At 50.3% G+C, this 26,316-nt stretch overlaps 1 protein-coding gene across 1 annotated transcript; it reads right to left on the reverse strand.

The window, feature by feature from the left end:
* Window positions 1–1,644: 1,644 nt before the first annotated feature.
* Window positions 1,645–15,096, reverse strand: NBL1 (NBL1, DAN family BMP antagonist). Its single transcript, XM_027733813.2, has 4 exons — window positions 14,907–15,096; window positions 5,044–5,235; window positions 4,753–4,864; window positions 1,645–1,947 (listed from the first exon to the last, which is right to left on the reverse strand). The coding sequence occupies exons 1-4, from the start codon at window positions 14,927–14,929 to the stop codon at window positions 1,693–1,695; spliced, it is 582 nt and encodes a 193-aa protein (XP_027589614.1). The 5' UTR covers window positions 14,930–15,096; the 3' UTR covers window positions 1,645–1,692.
* Between the last annotated feature and the right edge of the window lie 11,220 nt (window positions 15,097–26,316).

The raw sequence follows: 26,316 nt of genomic DNA on the forward strand, positions 1-26,316 counted from the left end.
CCCTCTGGGAGATGATGAGACCTTCCCCAAGGTCAGACTCAGACCAGGGAGCATCACTGATTGTATCTGAGGGCACATCCACACTGGCCTGGCATCAGTGGGACCAGAGGTTTGCGAGGGTGCTCAGGGAATGCTTGATCCAAACCCCTTTGGGAAAGAGCCCACTGGTTTCAGCCAAGGCACCCAGCCCTTCCTCACCCACAGAGGGATGTCCAGCCCATGTCCAAGTTCTCCTTCATCTGCTCCAGAAGAGCTCCCCCAGGCCCTGAACATCTGGATGAAACACGCTGGATCAAGACTGTCACCTAGTGGCAACAGAGCTGGTGAAGGTTGTGTGATCCCACAGATCCCACGCACTTCCCACACAAGTGGGATCTGACAGCCTGAAAACCTCCCGGCTGCAGCGACACCGCGCCTGGGCCACAGCTGACGTGCAGTTCCCCGTGCCCACATGCACAACACATGCTGAAGATTTGGGGTCAGTTTTCCTTTCAGCAGCTCTCCCTCCTCCTCCCAAATGGAATGCAGCAGAAAGCTGCAGGAGCCACGGTTCTGCCTGGCCTGGCCCCTCCTGTCTGTCCTGGCTGGTGTCCTGGTGTCAGCACTGCCAAAAACCAGACAGGCATCAGAGCACTGAGCAGTGGAAGTCAGAACTAATTTATTTAAGAAAAAAAACAAAACCAAAACAAAACTCATCAAAAGGGGGGGGAGGCATCAATTACAAGCTCTGGAAGCTCTTGTCAGGACAGCGCCAAAGAATCAGCATTATACAACAGAGAGAGAGGGGCAGCAGGAGGGGCACAGGGCCCACCCTGAGCCTCCCCAGCCCTGCCAGCACAGGGACATCCTGGCCCTTGGGCCCCCTTCTCCCTCCATCACCATTAGAAGTGCAGCAGGGAGAGGGGGTACAGGGCTGGCTCCTACCCAAACTCCCCCTGGCTCTTGGCTTTCCCCTGCAGCCATGAAATGTGAAGCCTCAGCACTCATGGCATGATCCAGGTCCCTCATCATCCCCAAGGAGCCATGTGGTGGCCCTGGGGACAGCAAGGTAAGCGCTGTCACCACCACAGTACCCAGTCACCTCCCACACACAGCCCCAGAGGCACATCCTGGGGGGCAAAACACTCCCCAAGAGCTGCCCGATACAAAGTGTTAGGGTTAGATTAGTCCAGATCCAGCAGGTGCCAGGAGGAACAGCGTGTCCACGCTGAGCCTACATGGCAGGGAGGGAGAGAGGAGGAAGAAGGGATGCTGCTGGTCCCACCACCCCAGGAGAGACGTGCATCTCCTGTGGGACTGTGGAGAGGCTGCATCCCTTCTTCCTCCACCCTAGGCAGGAGGCATTAGAAGAGAAAACCCCAGAAGGGCTCCACACAGTTTTGGAACCTGTGGACAGCCCTGGGAGCCCCACTCAGCTCCTGCTCTCAGCCAAACTGCCCCATCCATGCTCCCGCTCCTCTCAATATATTATTACTATGATGTGCAAGTAGTTTTGCATCAGAAAAGACAGCCCTCGTGTCCCACTCAGCAGCTCCAGCCCTGCCTGTGCCTTGAAACATTCTTCCAGCGCCGGGGTGTCGGGGAGCAAAGCGTGAGGGCAGCAATTAGACAGGAAAGACTCCACCCCACCCCCCCCTCCCCAAACCCTCTCCCTCTCACACCCCCCTGCCAGGACAGTCCGCACAGGCTGGGTCACTCCTCGCCCTCTTCCTCGTGGTGGTGGTGGCTGGAGGCAGGAGGTTCCTCCACGTCCTGCTGGTGGTGGGTGTAGTGGTGGGGGCCAGGACCCTCGGCAGGCATATTCTCCTCAGCGTTCAGGTAGACGTTGAACAGGGCTCCTTCGTGGCTTGGCTCCTTCCCACACGCCTGGCAGCTGCAGTGCAGGATCTTCTCCACCAGCTTGTCCACCCTGGGGATCTCCTCATTTCCTGGACAGTCCAGTGTCACCTGGGCAGCAGGACAAGGACACAGTGAGTGTGGAGGCTCCCGTCCTGAGGAGGGAGGTCTGACCTGCCCCGTGCCCTGAAGATTTGGGGTGTTTTAAGCCAGAAGTGATGGGTTTCTATCCATAGAAACCAAACCTCCCTGTCAGTCTTCAAGGTGAGAGTTGTCTGGGAACATCTCACAAGGTCACAAGCTCCAGAGACCCAAGGAAAATCACAGAACCATGAAGGTTGGAAGAGACCCTCAAGATCAACGAGTCCTACCGTTAACCCAGCACTACCATAATCACGCCTAAATCACAGAATCATAGAATCACAGAATTATTTAGGTTGGAAGAGACCTCCAAGATCATCAAGTCCAGTCTATGACTGATCTCCACCTTGTCAACTAGACCAGAGCACTCAGTGCCACAGTGTCCTAGTTACAGGGGCTGGGACCAGTTTATCACTATGTGGGTATAACCAAAACTGTGTATTCTACCCCCTCTCTGTCATTTCTGATGGACTGTTAATAAAGGGACTGTTTGCAGCAGCTGCTCAGGGCCCACCTGACACCTCAGGCTACAAGCTGGGTGTTAAAGAAACTCTGGCAGGGGAGTGTTCTTTTGTTTGCACACCAATGACTCAGCTGTGATAACTTCCCTCCAGAAAGGCATTAACACCTTCACACCCAGCCTGAGGGGTCATCTCTGCTAATGGGCCACCTTGGACTGGCATAACAGGCAGCTGCAACACCCAGACCATCAAAGATTCCAAAAATATCTCAGGACTCACAAAGATAAATCACCCATTGTAAAACTCCCTGCCTTGGGGGAGGCACTGGGCATTTCCACCTGAACCTGAGCACATATAATCTTGGGGTTTTGGGACTTCTGGTGTCACTCATTGGATCCAGAGGAGGACCAGAACTTCAACAGGACTGTGACTGTCACTCTTGTCAAAACTATGATCATCACTTCAACAGGACTGCAATCATCATCTGGACCAACAGGTTTCCTTTCCTTTTACTTTGCCCCCAGGGGACCACGTGGTGCTCAGCACAGGGGTGGACGAACACCAAACACCCTTCTGTTCCTGTCCCAGGGTGCAGGGTTATACATCTGTCTTTGTGGGTTAAAATACAGTTTTAAGATACGGTTTTCCCTGTTTCACTGCATTTATTGTAATTTTTTTTAGTAAATTGTAACTCTGACTTGTAATGTCTCAAGTTGGTTTAATTTCTTCCGTCGGTTTACTTTTAAACTAGCACACTGTCCTAGTTAGAGCAGCCAGGACCAGTTCATCACTGTGTGGGTGTAACCCAAACTGTGTATTCTACACCCTCTATGTCATTTCCCAGGAACTGTTAACAATAGACCATTTGCAGCAGCTGCCCAGAGCACACCTGACCCCTCAGGCCATAAGCTGGGTGTTAAGAAGCCTGTGAGACAGGAGGATGTTCCTATCCTCACACCAGTGACTCAGGTGTGATAACTCCTCTCCGGGGAGTCATCAGCACCTCCACACCCAGCCTGAGGGGTCATGTCTGCTAAAGGGCCACCAAGGATTCCAAAAATATCTCACGACTCACAATCACCCACTGTGGAACTCCCCGCCCTGGGGGAGGTACTGGGAATTCCCACTGGAACCTGAGTATATATACTCTTGGTGTCTTGGGACTTCTGGGCTCACTCATGGGATCCAGAGGAGGACCAGAACCTCGACCAGACTGCAACCACCACTCTCGACCGGACTGCGACCACCACTCTCACCAACAGGTTTTCCTCTCTTTTTACTTTGGACTCAGGGGGACCACGTGGGGCTCAGCACGGGGGCCAACGAACACTATTCTGTTTGTGTCCCAGGGTGCTGGGGTATATGTCTGGGTTTTGTGGGTTAAAACCAATTGTTTGTCCGTATAATAGTATTTATCATATTATTGTTATTAAATTGTAACTCTGACTTATAATCTCTTTTGAGTTGGGTTCATTTCTCCTGCTGGTTTACCTTTAAAACAGCACACACACACATCCAGTCATTTCTTGAATGCTTCCAGAGACAATGACTCCACAGCCTCCCCAAGGAACGTATTCCAATGTCTGACCACTCTCTCTAATTTTTTTCTATTACCTAATCTGAACCTTCCCTGGTGCAACTTAGGGCCATTTCCTCTCATCTTTTCACTTGAGATGTGGCAGAAGAGACCAACCCCCACCTCACTCCAACCTCCTTTCATCCCCAGCTCCAGCTAGACAACACTCCCAGGCACCACTGGCACAGGAGTATCGGTGTGATGGCAAAGGCCACTCACAAGACACGATGCTGAACAGCTCAGATAGTTTAGACTAAAGCCTCTGATCAAATGGGAGCTGAAAGCAAAGCAGAGAGCTGAGCCCAGCTCCCTGGGGCCTAAGCTTCCCTTGGAAGAAGGTTTATGGCTCTGCCAGGGTCAATGGTAGCAGGAAACTGTGAGGTCTGAGGGTGACTGACCATGGGAGGCGCTTCTGGACATCAAACAGGGCAAAAACTCCCAAGTGGGAACAGGCAAAGGGAGCGGTGGAGAGAACAGACACGTGGGATGAGCACAGGGATGAATAATGCAGGGAATGACAGGGGATGGCTCTGCAAACAGAGGGAGGAAGGCATCATTCAGCACAGCAGTCACATTGCTTCCACTCAGGCATCTCAAGACAGGGCACGGTCACCTGGGAGACACCCTGGAAGGAAACTACAAGTGGGAAAACCTCAGGGAAGGAGAACAACTTGCTGTAAAGTGGTGGCAGAGCAGAGTTCCTGAGTGAAGCCCCCTGGAGCAGGCAGGGATACTCACGATTTCCCACATGGACTGGGCTGGCATGCAGGAGTCGCAGTGAACCAGGGACTCTGTGGACTGGGGGAAGGTGTTGGGGACACTGTAGCTGAAACACTGTCCCAGACAGGCCCTGCAAAGACAACAGGAGGGATGGGGACTCAAGGGACGTGCCTGCTCTTCTCAGCAAAGGCAGAAGGAGATCTGGCCTTCCACTGGGACAGGTGGAGGCAGGAGTGTGCAAGTGACAGTCCCCAAAGCCACTCCTGTGCCACTAGCTGCCTCCAGCCCTGTGCTGAGGTGGATCTGTACCTGTTCTGGATGGATTTGGACTCGCAGCCACTGTGCCCCACGATCTGGGTGATGTTCTTGGCCTCACACCAGGCGCTCTTGTCCGGGAAGAGGGCGAGCTTGTTGATGGGCGGGGGAGCGGCCAGGAGCGCTGGGAAGAGGGCACCCACCACGAACCATAACATCATGGCCAGCTCTGCCAAAATCCTACACCTGCACACAGAGAGCAAAGCATTAGCAGGAAAGAAAACAGGCAAATCAGCTGAGTTCTCCAACCCCATGGAAGTTCTTGGTTGAGACAAGCACAGGTACATCCTCCCTGCTGTGGTCAGGATGGCTCCCCAAAACACTGCCTGGGGAGTGGGACGTGCTGCTCTGCCTCTTCCCCTTTCAAAACAGCTCTGGGGCAGGGAGATACCTGCGTTACCTCTCCCAGTCTCTGTGCCAGGAGCAACAGCAGCTTTTCATTTCCCACCCAAAGCTGGGCTGGGAGAAGTTTTCAAACGAAAACATCACCACCACAGGCCAAGCCAGGCTGGAGAAGTCCTGGACCACAGAAATGTTATTATTTGAGGAAGGAACAAGCTTCCCCACTTCCTTTTCTCCCACCTTAAAAGCCAAAGCTGGTCTTGCTGCAAGCCTTCCTGGGAAAAAGGGAAGGAAAACCCCTCTCATCCTGGAATTGTGCAGCAGGTGTCGCTGCAAGGCAGTAGCACACAGGGACATGTGGAAACCTCAATCCAGGGGCTGGAAACCCGCAGGAAAGACCAACACAACATTTATTTTTATAGAGCCACTCAAATTCTGCAAAGGGTTATTCCAAAGATGAGAATTTGGGCAGTGGACAAGGGGGGGGGGGGGGGGGGGGGGCGGGCCTTGAATAACAAGCATAAACCTAACTCGCAAAGGCAGTCAGCTTGGAGGTCACTTCCCACTTCCAGAGAAATCCCACCCGGGGTTTCCTTGCTCTGCTTTCTGGCCAAGGTGCCTGAATTAACACTCCCAATCGCTGGGGAAAGGCAGATGGAAAAGCATCATAGAAACAGGGAAATTTTTTCCTGTGTGGGGTTTCACCAGTCATGGTGAAAGGCAGACATTTATACTTCCTAAAATATTTGTTAGAACCATGTTATTTGTTATTTCCTTCTATTTATTTATCCAGACAATGATCCAAAGCCCACATTGGAAAGACTCCTGTTGATCCCCATGGCTCCTGGATCCAGCTCTCCTTTGCTGCAAAGGAGAGGAAAAATGCCTTCTTCCTCAGACACTGGTGTCAGAGGCAGCTGGGGACTCCCAACTGGGTGTTCCCAGGCCACTCCATCTGTCTCCACAGTCCTCTCCCACATCCCCTGGGCTGGAAGGCCACTAGGATTATCTACATGACTAAGACACCTTCCTAGGCACCGCCCGCAGCTCCAGCTCAGGGATTTTAATGATTTTAATGGGGTTTTGCCCTACTATCCCTCCACTGAGCCCAACTTCCTGGATCTGAATCAAGAGAGAGACAAGATTCTTCCTGTTCTCCATCCCATGGCACCTAGAAAAGAGCATTCTCACTCACAGGATCTCTGGAGGAATCAAGTGGGGTCTCTGCTAACTTTCCTTATTTCCTGGTGATACAAGAACCACAACTGTGTAATGCAGCAACACTTGTACAGCCCTACTTCCTAATCCCCCAGCACTTGTGGGATGGGAATCCCACAGTCCCCAGTGGGAATAGCTGCTCCAAGTGGGGTTTGCAGGTGTTGGCTGGAGATAAGCAGAGGGTTTTAACCCCTGCACTTGCCCTGCCACTAATGAGAGCTGTGGGGTTAAATACTTTTGTCCTGAAGATGACTCTTAGGACTTCTGCTTCCTGAATTTTTTTCCATTTCACTGGGGGAATTCTGTGATTTCTGTAAGAAGAACCAGGCTCAGCGCGCACACACACAAAACACTTGGTTTGCTTGGTTTTCCGAAACAGCATGGCTCATTCCTCAAATGCCAGCAGCTCTGTGGTAAGGAATCCCACTCCCAAAGTCCGAGATCAGAGCTGGGATGCGACCCAAACAGCAAACACCTCCATCCCGAGGAACAGCTGAAATTCCTCTGGAGTCAGTGCACAAGTTCACTTCCACATGCCCCATGAGAGAGCAATTTCCTTATTTCCAAAGAAAGGTGGTGGGTGGTTTTCTGTCCAGGTTTCTGTGCATCTCTACCCAGCTGCAAAGAGACAAACATTCCTGTCTGTGCTGAGTCCTGCTTCCCTGGAAGCTTTTATTGTTCCTGGAGGGAGGTGTTCAATTGCCAGAGGCACGAAGGATCCTCTCGGAGCATCTGGGTTCCTGTGAGGAAGATGAGTGAGGTTGTGCTCTGCTAAAGCACAGGACCTGGCCTGGATTCAGTAAAGCACTTAAAACATATGCTTAAGCCTTCTCCTTTCCCTTTTCCTGGGATGTGTTTGTAACCAGGGCCCCCAGCGACAACGGCCACTGGTCTGGTTTGCAGGGGGTGGTCGGAGAGTGGGGCAACTGAGAGCCTCCACAGCAGGGGAACTGGGTATCCCTACGGACCTGGAGCAATTCCAACTTTCCCCCGTTCCTCAGGGCACCCTGGTGCCGAGCGGTGCTACCCCCCAGTGACCTGAAGCCTTGAACACGCCACATCCACACCACACGCTGCTCTCCTGCTCACAAGAATGCCCTGGAACCCGCAGGGCCACATTTCTAGTAAGTAACAAGGTTTATGCCGGTGCCTAGGAAAACATCTGATGCAGCTGAGTTTGGGAGGGAGCTGGGGTTGGAAGCAGCCCTGGCGCGTCCGCTGGAATAGCTCAAAGCAGTCATGCGAACAGTGCTGCCACGAAAACCATTCATCTGACAGCAGCCACAGTGCCCGAGACAAAAGCGCCGTGTTCCTTCTCCCCCCGGCTGGGAAGGGAAGGGAAAAAGGAAGACAGGGTACCCGAGCAGGTTTGCAGACTCCCGATTAAATAAAGGCACTGAGCACATTCCTCCGTGACAAGCTAAATTACACGTTGCAGCCCCGAAAGGAACAAGTGTGTTCCGTGGCTGACCCGGCAGCAGCAGCCACTTCCCCCCACACAGGGCCTTCTTTTTCTTTCCCACACCGGGGCACACTTTTTCCCCTGTTAGTCAAAGCTCTTCAAGCAGAAAGTTCAGCTCAGTTCCGGCAGAGTTCCCTCTGCAGGGAGCTTCCTCCCCATCCCTTCGGCCGTGTTTGGGAAATGAAATGACTCAGCCCCGAGCCTGGCACATCCCAGGCTCCCAGACAAACAACTTCTCAGCGCAGGCACAGCTGCAGTCTTGTGGGGAGCAGCTCTAGAGCCCTTTTCCAGGCTATCCCCAGGTCCGAGGGGCTGAGGGGCAAAGTGTCCATGACTGGTGGGTCTCAGGGAACCACCTCAAAACCACTGCGAGGCCCAGGAGTTCTGCTGACAGCTCAGCCTCCCGTGATCCCAGTTTGGAGATCTGCTGGTACCACCTCAGATGTTCTGTGCCACCCAGAAGAGCTCTTTCCTCCCGTTCCAACAGTCCCGGGACTCTCAGGAGTCCCTCGAGCAGCGCCTGGAAGCAGCTGGGAAAACCTACATTGTTACGCTGGCCAGAGGACAATCACTGGAATTACCTCGGAGGCCGCGTTCCCACCATCCAGCCCACAGCTGTTCCCAGCCATTTGGAAACCAAGCACTTCTGGAGGAAAATAAAACAGATCTAATCAGTTTTACCCTCTTTTTCCAGTGTGAAGTTTACACCATAACACAAGACAAGCTTGCAGGTGGACATGGGGAATGTTTCATGAGTAGTTTAATGTGTTTATAGGTATTTTTCTTATCCAGGATCTTACAATTCTGCCAAATACATAAAACCACATACGCAGGTAGATTGTGCTCATGGCCACACACACAGTATCCTGGTTCTGAGAAACAAGAACCCCCTAAGTTTTACAAACATTGCTCAGCCAAGGCTCACAGCCTGCGGATAAAGCACAGAAACAGTGTCAGCTCCATGCTGGAGCTCAGGAAAATGGGACACAAGGACAGGAAATGGCCTCACCTCAGTGCCTGACTCAGTGATCCAAGACCTTGCGTGAGACACACGAGATCTCAGCAGAGACAGACGAGGTGAAGGCTTCAGCTCCTGGTCTGGATTAGAGCTGGGACCTCCACTGTCCTCTCCTGCCTCCCCGGACACACAGCTGCCCTTCCTGACGGAGCCAGCTTCCCACCCAGCTGGGCTCTCTCTGCACCACACCAAGAGCAACCCCAGGTTGGTGTTAGACAGGAATCACAGCAATCCTGGATCCTGCCTTTTTTGTGTTCAACTGGATATTCGTGCCATTTTGCTGAGAAAAGCTGCTGCACAGCCTTGCTGCGAGAAGAGGAGGCCCCAGACACTCTGTGAGACACTCTGTGCCTCAGTTTCCCTCACTGCAAGAACAGAGACAGGGAAGCACCGAGTGAAGTGATGGGTGCAGGGAGAGCGGAAAAGCACAGGGAGGTCTTTGGAGTGCCAGATCTCCTTTGAGGGAAGCAGGAGGGAAGGGCTGGCTGCCAGCAGCCCTTGCCCCACACGATGCCATGAACCTCGATGGGAAGATGCTCAGTCAAGGGCTCAGGAGAGGTGGGAATCAGGTTGGAACATCGTGTGGGGCAGTCACACAAGGACAATTTGCTGCTGGGAAAGGGGGGGGGGGTCACTGCCTGGAGAGGAGGAAGCTCTCCCAGGACATGGGTGGGATCACTCCTGTGTGTGGAGGCAGCCAGGAGAGATCTTGATAGCCACTAAAACACTAAAAGGTAAATGATTATTTAGGCACCTAAAAGGAAGTGAAGCCACAGTGTCTGCTTTGGTGGCAACTGGAAAGAGACATCCCAGAAAGATCCAGGGCATGGCTCTCCTCAGACAGGATTAGGTCTATAACTTCTGAATACCACCAGGGATTGCCTCTTAGGAAACTCAACTCAAATAATATTTGCTTACATGGAATAAAAAATTATTATACGCCAGCATTATTAGCAGGAAAAGCTTAAATCTCAACTGCAAAAAAATGAAAAGTCAGTGTGTACTGAAACAATCTATCAAAACAACAGATGTTATTCAATACTTGTCCTTATTTAATACTTCCTCCTTTTTTGAAATTTGCATTTAGCTAAGACTTGACATTTTTGGGGACTCTACTGTAGTGAGTGCAACAGTCAAAAAAATCTAATGGATGTCATGACAACATGGGCAAGGGAGAGGGAAGAGAACTCTCCACTGAGAATGTCTGGAGGTAATTCTTCAGGACAGCAAGACACAAGAGAGCTCAGCTGAACACAGAAGTCTCTCCTGAGCTCAGAGTTTCAGTCTTGTTTCACTGAGCTGCAAAATCTGGGAAGAAATTACAAAAAAATAAACAAGGAACTAGCACAGGAAGACATTTGATATTTAACAACCACAAGAATCCATCCTAAGAACTTTTTGATAGTGGAGCAAAAGCTGTGTCATTTCTCACCATGGACCTGGCTGTCTCTGCTCCTTTCAGGAGCAGATATCAGAGCTTCCCTTTCTGTAACATATTAATTTCCACTCAAGCACAGTTGGGCAAGTCACAGAAATAAAGCAGCAATAGAGAAAAGCAGTGCAGCATTTTTAAAACACTCTGCCCTCCCCACTTTGGCCAGAAAGTCAAAAAATTTTGGTACATTGGGAGTTTCAATCTAGCTTCTTGACCATGCACTGAGCACTTTGGAAATACATTTTTTTGCAGCTGGGAAAAAAAAAAAAATCCAAGCTGCTTTACCTACAAAAGTCATTGGAAATCTACCTCTGGATTTACATAGGCTTAGAATGGGGTCCTGAAGGAGCTCTGCTGGAAAAGGGACACACTAATGGCCTGTGGAAGAGGCAAGAGTCATATAAACAGTTTGTGGTAATTCATTTCAATTGCTCAATTTCTTCAGCATTAAGAACAATCACGGCCAGGAAAATGCATCAACCTGAAGCACAGGAATATATCCTGGCCCCACACTGCCCTCCACTCCCTCGCCAAGCACATGAGGCTCTGCAGCCCCTAAAAGCAGCAGAACGAGCAGGATGGGAGCAAAGATCAGCTGTGACCTGGAAAAAAAGCTGGGGGCCAGCCCAGTTTTGGGGAGCAGCAGGACTGGGGTGCCTCAGCAAACTGGGGAGAAGGAGAGGGTCCAGGCCCTGCCTGAGCCCCCGCGCAGGGAAGAACCCGCCTGGCACGCACTGTGGCTGGAACATTCCCAGCGGGGGGTCGGATCCGGGTGCATCTCAGCTAATATGAGAACCAGGCACTTCCAAACACAGCTGTGAGCAGTGTTCCAGCCGGAGGCCACGCTCGCATGTCTGGACCTGAGTGAGGCTCGGCTCCCTCCTGAGTTTTCCCTGGAGCTGGTGTTTCCCACACAGCCATCTCACACACCCACTGGCACAGAGCAGGGAGGGTCAGCCTGGAGCTGAGGGCACCCACTGCACTCTGGCCCTGCAGGAGGACAACTAGTGTCCAAATTCAGACTGTGGATCCAACCCCTTCGAAAATCCCATGGATAACAGTGACTGCTGCTCTCTCCAATGCTGTCCCCGAGCCCCGTGAGCAGCAATTTCCCACTCAGCATGGAAAGGGAATATCTTTTCCTCCACCCCCACAGTACCACTATCAGCAGCCTGGCCACTATCCCTGACCTCCCCAAAGCACCAGGCTTGCCCCAGAGCATGGTCACACCATTTTCCAGAGCCACAGCCTCTCCCCTCCTTGTTTGGACACAGCTTTCATGGAGCCAGCAATAAAACCCGCAGGATCCCACGAGTCGCTCACTTTTATCCATGTTTGATTTGCAGGCACCAGCGGTTTCCCTGGGGAGAGCTTCTCCCAGCAGGCCCAGTTCTGCTTTCACTTAGAGTGAGGTAAACTGGGACTGGCTCCTCCAAATGACTCCACTGGTGCAAATGAGATCAGAATCTGGCACCACTCGTCTTACTCAAAACAAGCCTAACTGGAACCAGATAAAACCAGTTCCAGTACATAGTGGCCACCAGGATGATGATTTTTCAATTCCTGCAGGCAGAGGGGAGCTGTCTCAGATGCCAACCACACTGGCTTTTGCCTTGCTCGGTCATTCATTACCAAACTTGCATAAAAACCCAGCGCAGTAGGGTTGCGCCTGAAGGCTCAGGTTCCCAGCTGCTGGAGCAAGAAGGGGAAAGAGAGAAGGAGAAAGGGGTTTGCTTGTGGATAGAGCTGTGGATCTTTCAGGATCCTCCCTGCTGTTTCCTTCCCCCTTTAGCAGCCATTTAGGCCATATCTTGGTCACAACAGCAGAAATCCAGTGACCTGAGTGCTGTTTTGCCCTTTTACTCTCTGCTTTACACTGCACCAGCCTCCTCAGTTTTGATGATATAAACCCAAAGTCCCTGTTATTTACCGACTGCACTGACCAAAATATCTCCAACACCAAGGCATAAAAACACATGGAAGTGCAGAGCCAGAGATGTTTGGAGGTAACAAAACAGTTCACAGCTCAGGTGGTATTTTCAGTTGCTACCAGGGCTGACCCAGCACTCAACATTTAGACAGTTTCTCCTGAAACTGCAGGATTGGGCCCAGTAACTACAAGGAAATCACACCATGGCCCAAACACTGCCCCTCTTTTTGCCCCTCTGGACGAGTTGCCTGAGCTCTGTGTTGGAGAAAAAGGAGATTTAAACATCTGAGAGTGACCCAAGCAAGGGCTCGATCCTGACTCCATTTCCAAAGCTCAGCTCCAAAGGACTGTGATCTTGGCTGGGATGGGGCTATTGGCCCAGCCCAGCTCCATAATTGATGGGAATGGGTGCTGGGTTGCTCCATTCCCGTCATCAGTGCTAATTTATACCCGGGAAAGCCCTGGCACCCAGTGCCCCACATCCCTCCCTCCCTAAACAGCACTGCACAAGAAACAAAGGTCTGGGGAACAGCAAGCACAGCTTCTTCCAGGGCTAACAGGAGGCATGGAGAACAGACCACCCCTCATTCCCACTCTGAAACCCCCCCTAGAAGGACAGTTTTATCAGCTGTTTGGGTTTTTAGGAGTCTGATATGAGTGGGTGTGAAGTTTCTTTGCCCTCAGCCCTGCTGGACCCCCCCGGCACTCTGCCCCTTGCTTTTTCACAAGGGATCTCTGAGCTTGGGCGACTCCAGGTGAGGGTTGTTTTTTCCAGCAGACTGCAAAACAAAAAGAGCAGGAGCAACGCCCAAGGACAGAGCAAGAACCCAGTTCTGCCCACCCTGCAGCCACTGCCGCTCTGGTACGGGAGCTGGCAGAGGTAATGCCAATGCTTCGATGGGAATAGCATGGAGTTTGGGCAGGAATAACTGCCCAGGAGTTTTCTCTGCCCGTGGTGTGTGTTGGCATCGCTGAGGGCAGATCAGGCTGGTACAACCACGGGAAACCTGCCTGAGGAGCAAAGTTACTCCACCACGGGCAGGTTTTCAAGACTGCTTGAAAAGTATTTTGGCTCAGGGCCCAATCCTGCATCTCCAGAGCACCCAAAAATTCCCTCCAGCTCGACTCTTCTCCTCACTCCAGAAAGACAACCGGGCACTCAGGAAGACTATGCTCATTTGCCCTTTTTGCGAGACCACAAACTCCCTAAGCTGGAATTCGGCGCGGAGAGGTCACGCCAAGAGCCCGGATTCTTCTCAGGGCTGTTTGCAAACACTTGGGATTTTTATACTGAAGGCAAATTCCATTTCCCATCCTGCGGTTTGCAAATTTGAGGCGAGCTGCCTTTTACGAGATGGGAGACTGCCTTCAAAAAAGCAAAAGTACCCGTTCTGTACAGCTGGTTTTTGGCTGGTTGGACATTGCAAAGAGGACATGGAGTTCTTCGGCTAAAAATACAAGGGAAAATCTGGTTCTCTCCATATCTCCAGGATCTTTCCCGCTTGTTTCAGTCGGGTGCAGATTTTTCCAAAAAAAACCCTGCATGGCAAAGCTGTGGTGTTCCAACTCCACAAACACTTCCTACAGGCTGAATTTTGAATTTGATGGGGTTCATCCAGTATGTAAAACTTAGATTGTGGAGCAGGGCAGAAATTTCTGGTGTCCTCATAAGAGCAATATTAGTAGGGAATAAGGAATTGTCCAGATCAACCTTAATGCAGCCTGAAAGCTAGCTAAAGCATGTTCTGTTCCCAAAATATCTCCCAGGAAAAAAAAGAGAGGTCCTCACCGAGCACAAAACACAGATATTACTGTACAGAACAAAACAATTTCTGCAAATACTTAGACAAACTGAAATACGTTAGGGCTCAAGAAACAGGTAAGGATATATTGTATATGCCATTGTATATTCTAGTAAATGCCCAAACTATTTGTAGGATACAAGGATGTAAGTTCATCCCCAGGATGAACTTTTCAAGGAACAAAAGTTTACTGCCTTGCCATCGGGAAACGTTCTTTCCTTTACGATCGCTGAAGTACCCCACGTCCGCTGGTGGTGTGGGTTAATCGATACTGAGCGTTCCCGTTCTTCCCCGTGCACTTTTGTTCGAAACCCGAAAGCGATGGGAAGGAGGGAAGGACTGTACCACAGATGTGCGCCCGACACAGCTCCCGGCTCCCCAGCTCTCAGCCTTATGTTTAATTGGAGCTAAAGCGGCGGTGGAAATAGTTTAACGATTGCAGAGCAGATCCCCCCAAGTCCGCCTCATCTGCAACCGATTTCTGCCCGTGGCTACATCCTCATCCTCCCGGCCATCAATCACCGGCAGGGTGGGGGAAGACGAGAAGGGAGAGGAAAAGAGGCGAATAATCTGGTGCGAGGCGGGGGCGGGGGGGGAAGCAGAAGGTTCGGGACGGGGGTGGAGGGGACACAAAGCCAAGGGCTACTCACCACCCAGGCGACGGCGGGGACATCCCATGGGGTCCGGGGCCCGGCGGTGCCCAGCGGCTGCCGCATCCCCGGCGCGGCGGGGCGGCCACGGAGGGAGGCGCGGGGCGGGCGGGAGCTGCCGCGTCCTTCCCTCCCTCCCTTCCCTCCCTTCCCCCGGTGCCGGGCTCCGGGCGGTGCCGCCGGCCCCGCCGCTCGCGATTGCACAATCGGGGTGGGAAGGGAGAGGAGGGGAAAGGAGGGAGCGACGGCGGGAGGAGGGACGGAGGGAGCGGCAGTGGCAGCGCCCGCCCCGCCGGGGATCCGCCGAAGACCGGGCACGGAGACCCCCGAGCAGCCCCCGCGGCCGCCCGGCTGAGAGCCGGAGCCCTAACACGGAGCTCACCCACCGACCTGGGCCGTGAAACCCCCGGAAAGGGCTAAAACTAACGGGGAGAGCACGGTGGGTGGCGACGCCCGGCCGCAAAAACGAGGGGTCTTTGGAGAACTGTGTCCGAAGGGAATGTCCCAGCGCTTACTCCTGAAGTGACATAAACAGTCTGGATCGGGCTCGCCGAACGCTGACAATTCTTATTTAAACACAATTCTTGATAGAGAGTGCTTGGGGCAGAGTCCTGGCCAAACTGAAGACTTTGAGAAAGTTCTCCAGCACCAGAGACAAAGGTTTTCTCTTTTGCTTTTCCTTTCTTTTCCCTTCCCTTTCTTTTCCCTTCCTCTTTCTCGTCTTTTTCTCTGCTTTCTCTTTCTTCTTTCCCTCTTTCCCCTTCCCATTAAAAAACTTAACAGCCAGACCCCATCCCAGTGAACCCCATTCATGGCTACCTTTCTGGTGGGATAATTGCTGGGGACCAAAGGGCTCTGTTTCTGTATAGTCACAATTAATCTAACAGAGGCCCCCCATTAAACACTACCCAAATCAAAAGATACCTGCCAGGCTTGGCTGGGCTTTGCTGGCTCCTGTTGGTGTGAGGATTTGCATAGAGATCAGAGAAGCAGGAAGGGGAGGTGGGTAAGAAGAACCAGCTGTGCTGAGAGAAGCGTTGGTAATGCCCTGGCAGTAGTCCCTGGGGAGAGGTTTAGGGGCTGGGTGTTCACTGAAGGAGGCTGGAGGCTGCCAGTGAAGCAATGATTTCCTGCTGCTTAGTTCCTTCCAGCTCCAGGATAATAGGATTTGTAAATAAAATGGCAACAAGCTGCTTCCAGCATCACTTTCTTACCCTGCAAGATGCAACATATCCAGTCCCCAAAATGTATGTACTGCTCAGCTCCAAAAGAGCCAACAACAGAGGAGCAGCTTCTAGCCATGACCACACATCCCATCAGGAGCCCAAAATCTGTTTTCCCAGCATCTTCACCCACTGCTAAACCTGGGCCTTTGACTAATCTCTACCTGCTCCTCATGGCCAGCACGACCAGCAGTGAGCTCCTGCTCAGGAGGCTACTTTGTTCTAAATAATATGCGTGAAATAAGAGCCATCAGAGACTTTGAAGCAAGTTCTCACGAGGAAAAATAAGATGTAGATGCGACCAGCTGCAAAGCAACAGACCATGGGCATGAATGTGAAACTCAGCCAAGTGTATCAGGTCCATCCATTGGTTCAGTATTTGCATGATTTTTGTGGGATCCTCAGCATTGGGGTGTGATCACTCTTCAAGGAGCCGTGAGCCAGCGTGCAGTTCATTCACTGCTTCCTACTATTCATTCCTGTTCCAGTTCTGTAAACAGCATAAAAGGGAAGCAGCAGTCTGTGAACTTGGGGGTGGGGAGGCAGGAGGAGCAGGGTTTAGGTTTTCTGGTGTCAGAAGGCACAGGCAGAGGTGCTGCAGGACAGAGCGGGTTGGCTGGAAGATGAAAGGAGCTGCTGAGAGGCCTTCAAAGCCCTGGGCCAACACTTTTCCCCTTCCTCCCTGGCAACGTGATATCAGAGATGACCTGATGCCTGCAGATGTCATTTGGACAGACTCAGGCACAGGCTAAAGGCAGACACTCTGCAGCTGGGAGAGGATGGAAGGGAGAGCAGGGAGGCAACACCAGCAGGAAGGGAGCTGACCTCAGCAGTCACTGCCAGGGGCAGTGGCTTCAGCAGCATTTTTAGGCTCTTGCTCCACACATGACCCCCTTGTTTTCCAGCTTCCACTCTCCACAGGCTCAGGGGAGCTTCCTGCCTGCCTGCCTGCCCCTAAAACACCTATGCCAAACCACACCAGTGTTTTCACGCCACATGGTATGACACGTAGTACAATACAACTCCTCACTCTCACCTTCAATGACAGCCCATTTCATCAGCTGCTGTTTTTCACCACTGGGTACACAGAGCCTTGCCCTAAACATCCGCATACCCACCCATGTCTTCCCTCTCAGCCCTTTCCCTTGCTGCTGGATCACCAAGGCTTCATGCACTGAGACAGAGCAAAAACTCACTCTCCTGTCTCCAGGACGTCCCTCCCTCACCCACTGTTGCTGTTTTGGGCCTGCTGACAAACGCCCACAGTGCCAGGGGCTCCCCACTTGTCAGGACAGGACCTAGAACTGTGGGCGTGAGAAGTAAAAGGGTGTATTTGTAAGTTAAAAATAAAACTATTTCTTTTATTTGTGTCAATGCAGATTCCAAGGCTCCCTGCCCATAGCTGGATGCTAGAAAACTCACAGGGGGAGAGGAAAAAAGTGAGAGAGAGTGTCCGTGTCCACAAAGTGCTGCAGGGAGCAAAGAGGAGGGAATGGCCCCTCACGTATCCCACAGCTGGGCCTGAGATCCATCTCTTCCCCAACTTGTGCTGTGTTCATTACCCCTGAGACAAATCACGTAGGGTCCAAGGAAGTGCTTGCATGACCCCTGAGGGAGTTGGGAGCCCAATGTCTGGGTCTGCCATGGCCCACCCTGCCCATCTCAGATCAATTCCCTTCACCTCTTCACATCTCATCTGCCAACAGGTACAAAATTGCATTGCAGCTCCCTGAAACAAAGACGGCTCTTTATCAGCTTCCTTCTGAAGGAGTTTGGATCAAGACTGACCACAGCCACATTGGATGGGACCCTGATCCAGTGAGTGGCATCCCTGCCCATGGCAGGAGTTAGAACGAGATGACCTTTAAGGTCCCTTCCAAACCAGTCTGTGATTCCAGTCTATGATTCTCTCACCTGCTGGAGTTGAACTCCTACTTTTTGGTTCCTAAATAAGCCCTGTGACATCTCCAAGATATCAGGACCTAAAACTGCTGTGTGTAAGGGCACACATGTCCCGGGTGAAGGGAGCAATGCTCATGCCAGGAGGCAGAGGCAAAGATTTTACTACTAAAAAAGCTGCGGAGTGATTTCCCATCTCCATCCCAGGTAGATGAAGGGAGGGACAGCGGTGGCACGTAGGGTGTGAGGAGCACATCCTGCATGCAACTCTCACATCTGTGCAGCTCCAGCACCCCTGGCCAAGGGTGAATCAGTCCTTGCAGACACCATTTGTGCTTTTTGAAGATTGATCCAGCACGTGGGTACAACAGCCCTTCACTGCTCCTTCAGACCACCGGGTCAATCCACCCTGAGCACTCCTCTAGCTTAATAACACGCAGGGAGGTAAGGAGAAGTGAGAGAAGAAGGTTCAGACATGGGAGGAATTTAGACCAGCAACCTTCATCAGGCTTTTGGATACCAGATTTGAGCTCTGTGCTGAATCCCTTTGCACAGGCAAAGTGGAAAGGCGTGAGTCCTAGTGGGAATTTGGCTAGTTGGCTTGGACTGCAAAGTCCAGCTTGCCTGGTCTAGGGACAGACCTGGCTGGCAGGGACTGTGCTCGGTAGTAAAGGAAAAGGATTTATCAGAGAGCTCATTAGAAAACATCTGGGCTCAGCAAATGACCTGGAATGCGACTCGGCAGCGGGGCGCTCCTCTTTTCCCGAGTCCCGGGAATGCAGCTCCCGCAGGGTACGACTCAAGCCAGCTGTTTCCTCTAATCCCATCAGCCTTCCCTTCCACAGGGGTTCGAAGGAGAAAGTCCCCTTCCCCCCCCCCCCTTGGTGACTGGGATTAGTGGTTTCTCTGTAGTGCCGTGCCAATGCAATGCATTTTAGGGCCCTGGGGCACAGTAAAAACGTACCCCTCCCATCCCCGAGCAAGTCCAAGTGTGTTTAATCGTTTTATTTTCCACCTTGCCCAGTTGTTTCCTGCTCCCAGGCACTCCCAGGCCCCTCCGTCCCTCCCTCCCTTGCTTCCCCAGCAACTCAGGTCATGCACAATCCTTCTCCAGTTCATGTCTGCAGGGGCAGTTTCGAGCAGGGAGGGCTGGGAAGAACCTGTTGGGCTCCATTTGCAGGTGCCCTCTTCCCTATGAGTTCAAACAGCTTTTTTTACTTTCTACTTCAAAAATAACCAGTTTCCTCCAACTCCATTACAACCAGCTAAATCCCTTCTGATAACTGTCTTATTTTCTGCTGCACAACTTCCCCCTGCTGCAATCACTCATTATTTTTCTTGCAGCACTGCCTGAGGGCCCCAGCCAAGCTCAGGCCTCGTCACAATAGGTGCTTGTATGTGTTTAAAGACAGTTCTGGCACTGAAGCTCCTACAAACTGACAACCAGCAGGACAAACTTAGAACATCCACATGTGTGCAGGGAACATTTTGCACATCACTGAAAGGAAACCAGCACCCGCCTGCAACGGGGTGACTCACGGAGCAATGTAGCACTGCTCTTGCATGGAAAGAGCCTCATGCACAAACCCTCTGGCCTTAAAGAAAAGCACCCAATATCAAAAGTCTGAAAGGGCAAATTTTTGAAGGTCCTGCTATAGCAAGAATCAGCATTTTTTAAAATCAGGATAACAAAGAATATCTATATCTATATATATATATATATGTATTTTTTATCAGATTAAACTTCTCTGCTCCCAGTACCCCCACCTTCCAGAAGACAAATGCAGATATAATTCTTAAAGTGATAATGTGATTTTCATAGTTTAGAGAGTGTGGTTCCTAAAATCGGAAGTGTGGGCCCCTGAGAAATCTGCTTTCATTGCCTTTCTTCCTCCTGCCTTGGAGCAGGACTGTGATTTTTGAGATTACTATTGCAGCTGATGAGGAATGGAACGAAACTGGCCAGGAGTTCCCAGCTTGTCACTGCTTTCCTGAACATGCTGAGACATCTGTGTTAGACCAACTTTTCATCGTTGAGGTTTTAATTTCGGTAGCAGAGGCTGCAGTGGCTGCTCCAATGTGCAACAAGAGTTAAATGTGAAGCCTCAGTGAAAGACTTGTGTGCTCATCCGGTGCTTGGAGGAGTCACAGTGACCTTCCCTCCATCTGCCAGCCCACCTCTATTTATACCTAATATGGATATAAAATCCATGACTTTGCAGATAGCAAACTAGAGCCTCCCACAAACATTGTCGCCTGCGAGGATGCTCCCAGCAATTTAAAGGAATTATTTCTCATGCCTTAAAAGACCCCAGCGAACTCACTTTCCCTTGGTCTGATGTGGTACAAAGAGCAGGACTATGTGACAATTCCAGTGCACCTCAAGTCCTATCCCATTCCCACAGCTCCAGCCCCAGGCTTCCATCCACTATCCAAACATGCATTCATTGACATATGAAATACACCATCTCTCGACAGATTCTCTACGAAACCGTCATCTTCAGGGAGAATTAAACAAAAAATGGGCCCTGTGCCGGGAAAAAGGAGGAGGGGAAGCGCTCGCCATCAGCCATCCCTCAAACAAACCCCAAGGAAAACAAGCTAAAAGGGAGGAGCTGAAGAACAAAGCAGCAATGATCAGCACAGAAATAGGTTGTCTTCCATCCGAGATCCACACCAAGGACATCTTCAGGGAGTGTCTAGTGAGGTGGGTCCTTGAGCTAAAAACATTCTGCCTTCAGTTCAAACCAGATTAAGCCATGGGACAAAGACTCTGCAGGAAACCTTTGTGGCCTTACAAACTGCAGAGAATTTATGGCCAACAAGCGCAGTCGGATCATTTGATCTGAATCCATGTGTGGTACAGGTCATTTGATTTCACCCAGTCTCTCCCAGGTGGAGCTCAGTAACTTCCATTTAAGACACCGAGAGCTGAAAAATCCTCCCATTCCTCTCCTAGCTCATCCCAGTCTCTGTCTGTAGCTGTCTCACTGCTCATCTGCACAAATCAAGGTCCAGCCTCCAGTTCCTGCTTCTCGTTGTGCCTCTCCCTGATAGCAGCAATCCCTTCAGTTCAGCAAAATCCCCATGGGCTTCCATAACCTCCAAGTTCATGCCTTCTCCAGGTATGACCAGTGTTTGTTGCATCTGGATGCTGAACTTCGCATTTGACTACCAAAATCTATGTTGCTCCACTTTCCTTTTCATTTACGTAGAATTTCACCAAATAGCAGTTGTTTGCCACCATTTTTATATTTACTTCCAGACAACTAATTAAAATTAAAATATAAACATTATGCTGAGTCCTGAGGGAGACACAGCATTCATAGACCCAAGCACCAGTGTTTACAAATCAGACACAGGGCCATCAGGACATGAAATTATTTTCTTCTCCTGTGGTCTCAAACTTTGAACACAGGAAGAGGCTGCTCAAGAGAGAGATGACACAACCCACAGCACTCACTTTCAGCCTGAGCCTCTTTTCCCCTCACTCCATTGGTAACTACAGCCCTTTCCCCTTATTTCTGTGCTCTGGTACGTTGTCCTGGAGAGAAGTGTAGGAGTTTGGCAACCAATCATAACTGGACCCCTAAATCATAGAATCTTAGAATAGAATCTTAGAATGGCCAGGGTTGGAAGGAAGGAACCTTCAAAATCATCCAGTTCCCAACCCCTGCCATGGGCAGGAACACCCTCCAGTACCCATCCAACCTGGCCTTGGACACTTCCAGGGATGGGCCAGCCACAGCTGCTCTGGGCAACCTGTGCCTGGGCCTCCCCACCCTCACAGGGAAGAATTTCTTCCTAATATTGAACCTAAACCTACTCTCTGTCAGTTTGAAGCCATTCCCCCTTTTCCTGGCACTCCAGGCCCTTGTAAATAGTCCCTCTCCATCTTTCTCATAGCTCCCTTCAGATACTGGAAGGGGCAATTAGGTCACCCCAGAGCCTTCTCTTCTCTAGGCTGAACAATCCCAATTCTCTCAGCCTTTCCTCACAGCAGACGTGCTCCAACCCTCTAATCAGTTTGGTGGCCTCCTTCAACCCAAATCCTCAGGGAGTAGTAATGGCTTTGGGTTAAGCTGTTTATCACTACTAACAACTTCAAGTGCAACATCGAGAAGGAGGAAGAATATCCTCTAAAACCTCTAAAAAGAAACACACTCTTTCATATGATTTACGAACTGAATTTGAACTGATCAGGGGCATGACCTTTTCCAGGAAGGGGCATCCACTCTTAACCCAGAGCTGGAGGCTTTACAAGCGCTACCAATAAAGACTAGAGATGAAGAGTGATTTATTAGTCACCAACAACTTTCTCAGCATCTTTACAAGCTCCAGGAGGTGGGTATCCAGCACCATGAGGAACATCCAGCCCCAACAGCCTGCGGTGCTGTACAGCAAAGTGCTGACAGCCAGAAGTCACAAGAGAACAGCGATCTTACAGCTGAATTTCCATAAACTATGTTCCCATTTAGTTTCAATCTCAGTTAAGCATTTCTCTGTGGGTGGGCTATAGGCTGGACTCTTGGAACAGTACAGACACAGCTGCCTACAGGGGCTGGCGTGCCAAAATCTGCACCAGTCCCATTTCCAAAGGCAGGAATGGGGTGGGAGACAAGGAGAAAGTTTTTTTCTTGCTGTGGGATCTGGGTGGTGGTGGTGGAAAGTAACAAAACTCAGCCATTCAGCAGTTCAGATTGCTGCTGAAAAATGGGGTTTTCCCAGCAGGTCACGGATCAGGGGTTCCCCAGCTCCACCATGAGCTTCCCCCTTCCAGCTACAGCATCAGCTCATGGTAGGTCACTACGACAACCTTTAGTCCACTTGTGCGCACAGTATTTGCATTTGCAAACCAGAACCTTTGTGCTTTGTTCTGCATTGCTCCAAAAACTCAGAGGGAACCCAGTACAAATATCCGGGAAACCAATTTCTTCTCCTTTGGAGAACCATCCATGTGAACTCTCTGGAAGAGCTGAGTTACACCATCACTGCTGTGCTTCCACTACTGGAGAGAGACTATTTAGAAGAGCATGTAGTGACAGGAAAAGGGGGAATGCATTCAAACTGACAGAGATTGGATAGACTGGATATTAGGGATAAATTCTGCCCTGTGAGGGTGGTGAGGCCCTGGCACAGGTTGCCCAGAGAACCTGTGGCTGCCCCATCCCTGGAAGTGTCCAAGGCCAGGTTGGACGGGGCTTGGAGCAAACTGGGCTAGTGGAAGGTGTCCCTGCCCGTGGCAGGGGGTGGCACTGGATGAGCTTTAAGGTCCTTTCCAACCCAAACTGGTCTGGGATTCCACAGTACTGGAATGCTGCTGCCCCCTTGATACTTTCCCTCTTCCTTGATCTGTTACCTAAATTCACATTTAAAGTAGATTTACTACGGAGATATAAAGAATTGGGAATACGTTTCAATGTTTTCTCTCCTTATCAGATTCAGATTTACAACAAAGTCAATATTGAAAATCCCAGTGGTTTACACCTATTAGTGATTCCAGAAGCAATCACCCCCTGGACATTAAAATGGAATTCCTAAATTAACAGAGATTAGCCCCTGAGAATTTGGGGCAATTTGAGGATAGCAAAGGGTGGCAGAACATACTCTTCCGGGCAGGTGGGCAGCCTTCCCTCGAGACTCCCTCACCTGCCAAGTGAAAAGCCAGTCAGAAATGAAGGGCTGATGGAGTCAATGGCTCCAGACTTCAAATCTGAGTCCCGGCTCCACGCCACATTCCCTCCCCGAGTTATCCCTGACCTTGCCTACAGCTTCTCCCATCTTTAAAATGGGAATTACAAACCCTCCCACCTCCCTCCAGCCCATCTGTTTAGTTTGTAAGTTCTCCAGGGCAGAGGCTGGTTTTTATTTGTGTGTACAGCACCACATACAGCCGGGTCCTGCTCTTGGCCCCAGCTCCAGGCAGGACTGGAACACAAAGCAATGACGGTATCTTGATCAAACATGAGCAACTCGGATAAACAAGAGAAAAGCAGCTTGATATTTTTTTCCCTGCTGTCTCTGCTTTCCGTGACTTGTTTATTCATCTCAAAGCCTCAGCAGACATCTAATCAAGCTGTTAAAGAGGCAGATTTGTGGTCAGTCGAGCACTTGGGGAGTTGTTAAATGTTCAAAACCAGTTCTCGTCAGCAAACAGCTTTTTTTTTCCTTACTCACTGCATACTCACCATTTTCCTATTAAAATCGTGATACAACTTCTCTACTAAAAGGTCTCATTAAGTTTGGGTAGGGACACCTGCCTTTCTTAGGCCTATCTTGTTTGCACTTTCTGGGACCAATCCAAATCACGCCACAGACGACGCAATGATTTCAGCAGGCTTAAGAAAGAAGGAAAAATGTGATAGTTTCCAGATGAGTGTATTATACTAAATTTAACATGCCTTTTGGTACTTAGAATTTCCACTTTGCCCCCCTTCCATTTATGTAATTAGAAATCAAGCAGCAGGAAACTGTTCCTATTCCAACCTCAGTTGGGAATGGTATGGTCTCATTCCCACAGAGGGAAACAGGAGACTTGTCCTCACAAGATATTTTGCACAGCTTACATGGACAGGTTCAAAAATAGGCTTGGAATAATATATCTCTAATTAAATAAAGCAAAACAAATACAGACCCTTTATGTGGTAGTTATATGTGCACATACATATATATATACATACATCAACACAGACGACAACAAGCAAGGCAGCTATGAAAAAAACCAAAAAATTAAGTTTTACCCCATTTAAGAAGCAATGACAAATTAAATTTCCACTTCTAAAATTGTGCAATTTTTCCACGCTCACTCTTGTTGACCTCACATTGATGAGTAAGAACATTTATTCTGATTATTCTCACTCTGGCAATAAAGGACGTGTAAAGGAATCAGTATCTACAATTGATTTCTCTGAGTTCCAGGGCCAGAAGAACCTCTTTGTCACAGGCCACAGGAGGTCAAAGTAAGAATTAACTCTGGGAAGTCCTGTTTGAGCTGAAGCAGAGCATGTGAGGGCAGGACAACTCGTTACCAGGGACACTAAATAAAAACTGAACTCATTATCACAGCCCAAATGACACAGCACGAGCTGAAGCTTTTCCTGCATGTTGACAGTCATTATATTAGGTTGCCACTGCTTTTGGTTCTCCTGGTTCTTGCCCAGGCTGCTGCTCTTCTCTCCAGTGGATCCCACTGGCTTCCCAGATTGCAGCACACACACAGAGAACTCCATAAAAGCCCTTTCCAAACCACAGAGGAGCTATGGCTCCAAAGTACATAGTTCAAATTAAAAATTGGGGCTGGATAAAATGATTCAAAAGCAGCAAGAAAGAAAAGATATCCTGTTTTCAATGGGCTGTTTTGCCCTGACTGATGAATGCAGTCCAGCAAGGGAGGAGGTGGAAAACCAAGGACATGCTGGAGCAATGGTCCTGGATGGTATCATGCTCTGACAGTCCTAATGCTGCTCTGGCACTGCAGTGATTCTATTTCACAAGTCCTTTGCTCCGGGCGAGCTCCTCAGTGTCTGTTGACTCTGGGCACAGCTCAGCATGTTTCTCCAGTTTGCGGGATCCACACAGCAGCGCTCAGGAGAGGTGGGAATGCAGGACTTGCTGCAGCACCCAGAGCAAAACTTAGTAAGATAAGGAGTTCCTCAAGCCCTCTCAACTGCCCCTCAGTTCATCCCCGTCCTTTTTTGCCGTGGTTTAAAAAACAAATATTGCACAACATGTTTTCCTTTGTGTACTCGTCACTTTTCCATCTATCAGCACTCACTGTGAAGCAGAACAGGCTTTCAATAAAGCCAAGTTCCATATCAGTCTATCCCATTCCCTTTCTATCTTGGGAGACATGCATTTATTCCATGTGCTATATGAACATGCAGCAAGTGTGGGACAAAGAAATGAGGTCCTGGAGAGCCATTTTCATAGCTAGAAAACTGTGCTCAGTAAAGAAGCAGCAAAGACAATCTCTTGAGTCAGGAGAACACCAGACAACATGCCAACAAGTCATCATGAGGACTGGGGTAAATGTAAAATAGAAGTGAAGCACTTGGACCAGTGACTTGTGAAGGTAATAAAGAGCTTTAAATACTTGTGACCCACTCCCAGACAGTGAAACCTCTCTATTCTCCCACTGAAGGGGGGGGGGAAAACAATCAGCCTCACAGGTAAGCTGAGAGCCAGACAGCATTAGCAGCTGCTTAATTCACCCACTATCTCAGGAAGTTTCAAACCTGGGTTGCTCCATGACCCAAAGCTACGAGAGACAGCACCGGCTTCCTGCATCA

Source organism: Pipra filicauda, unplaced genomic scaffold (genome assembly GCF_003945595.2).
Source record: "Pipra filicauda isolate LSUMZ 115617 unplaced genomic scaffold, ASM394559v2 scaffold557_size342763_pilon, whole genome shotgun sequence".
Taxonomy (NCBI): Eukaryota; Metazoa; Chordata; class Aves; order Passeriformes; family Pipridae; genus Pipra; species Pipra filicauda.

What these genes read in the sequence shown, in the direction of transcription:
- NBL1 (XM_027733813.2), bottom strand. Translation starts at nt 14,929, where the DNA reads ATGTCCCCGCCGTCGCCTGGGTG. An exon ending in TCCAAATCCATCCAGAACAG is followed by an intron (nt 4,865 to 5,043) that starts GTACAGATCCAC and finishes TTGTCTTTGCAG; the next exon opens with GGCCTGTCTGGGACAGTGTT. An exon ending in CCCAGTCCATGTGGGAAATC is followed by an intron (nt 1,948 to 4,752) that starts GTGAGTATCCCT and finishes CCTGCTGCCCAG; the next exon opens with GTGACACTGGACTGTCCAGG.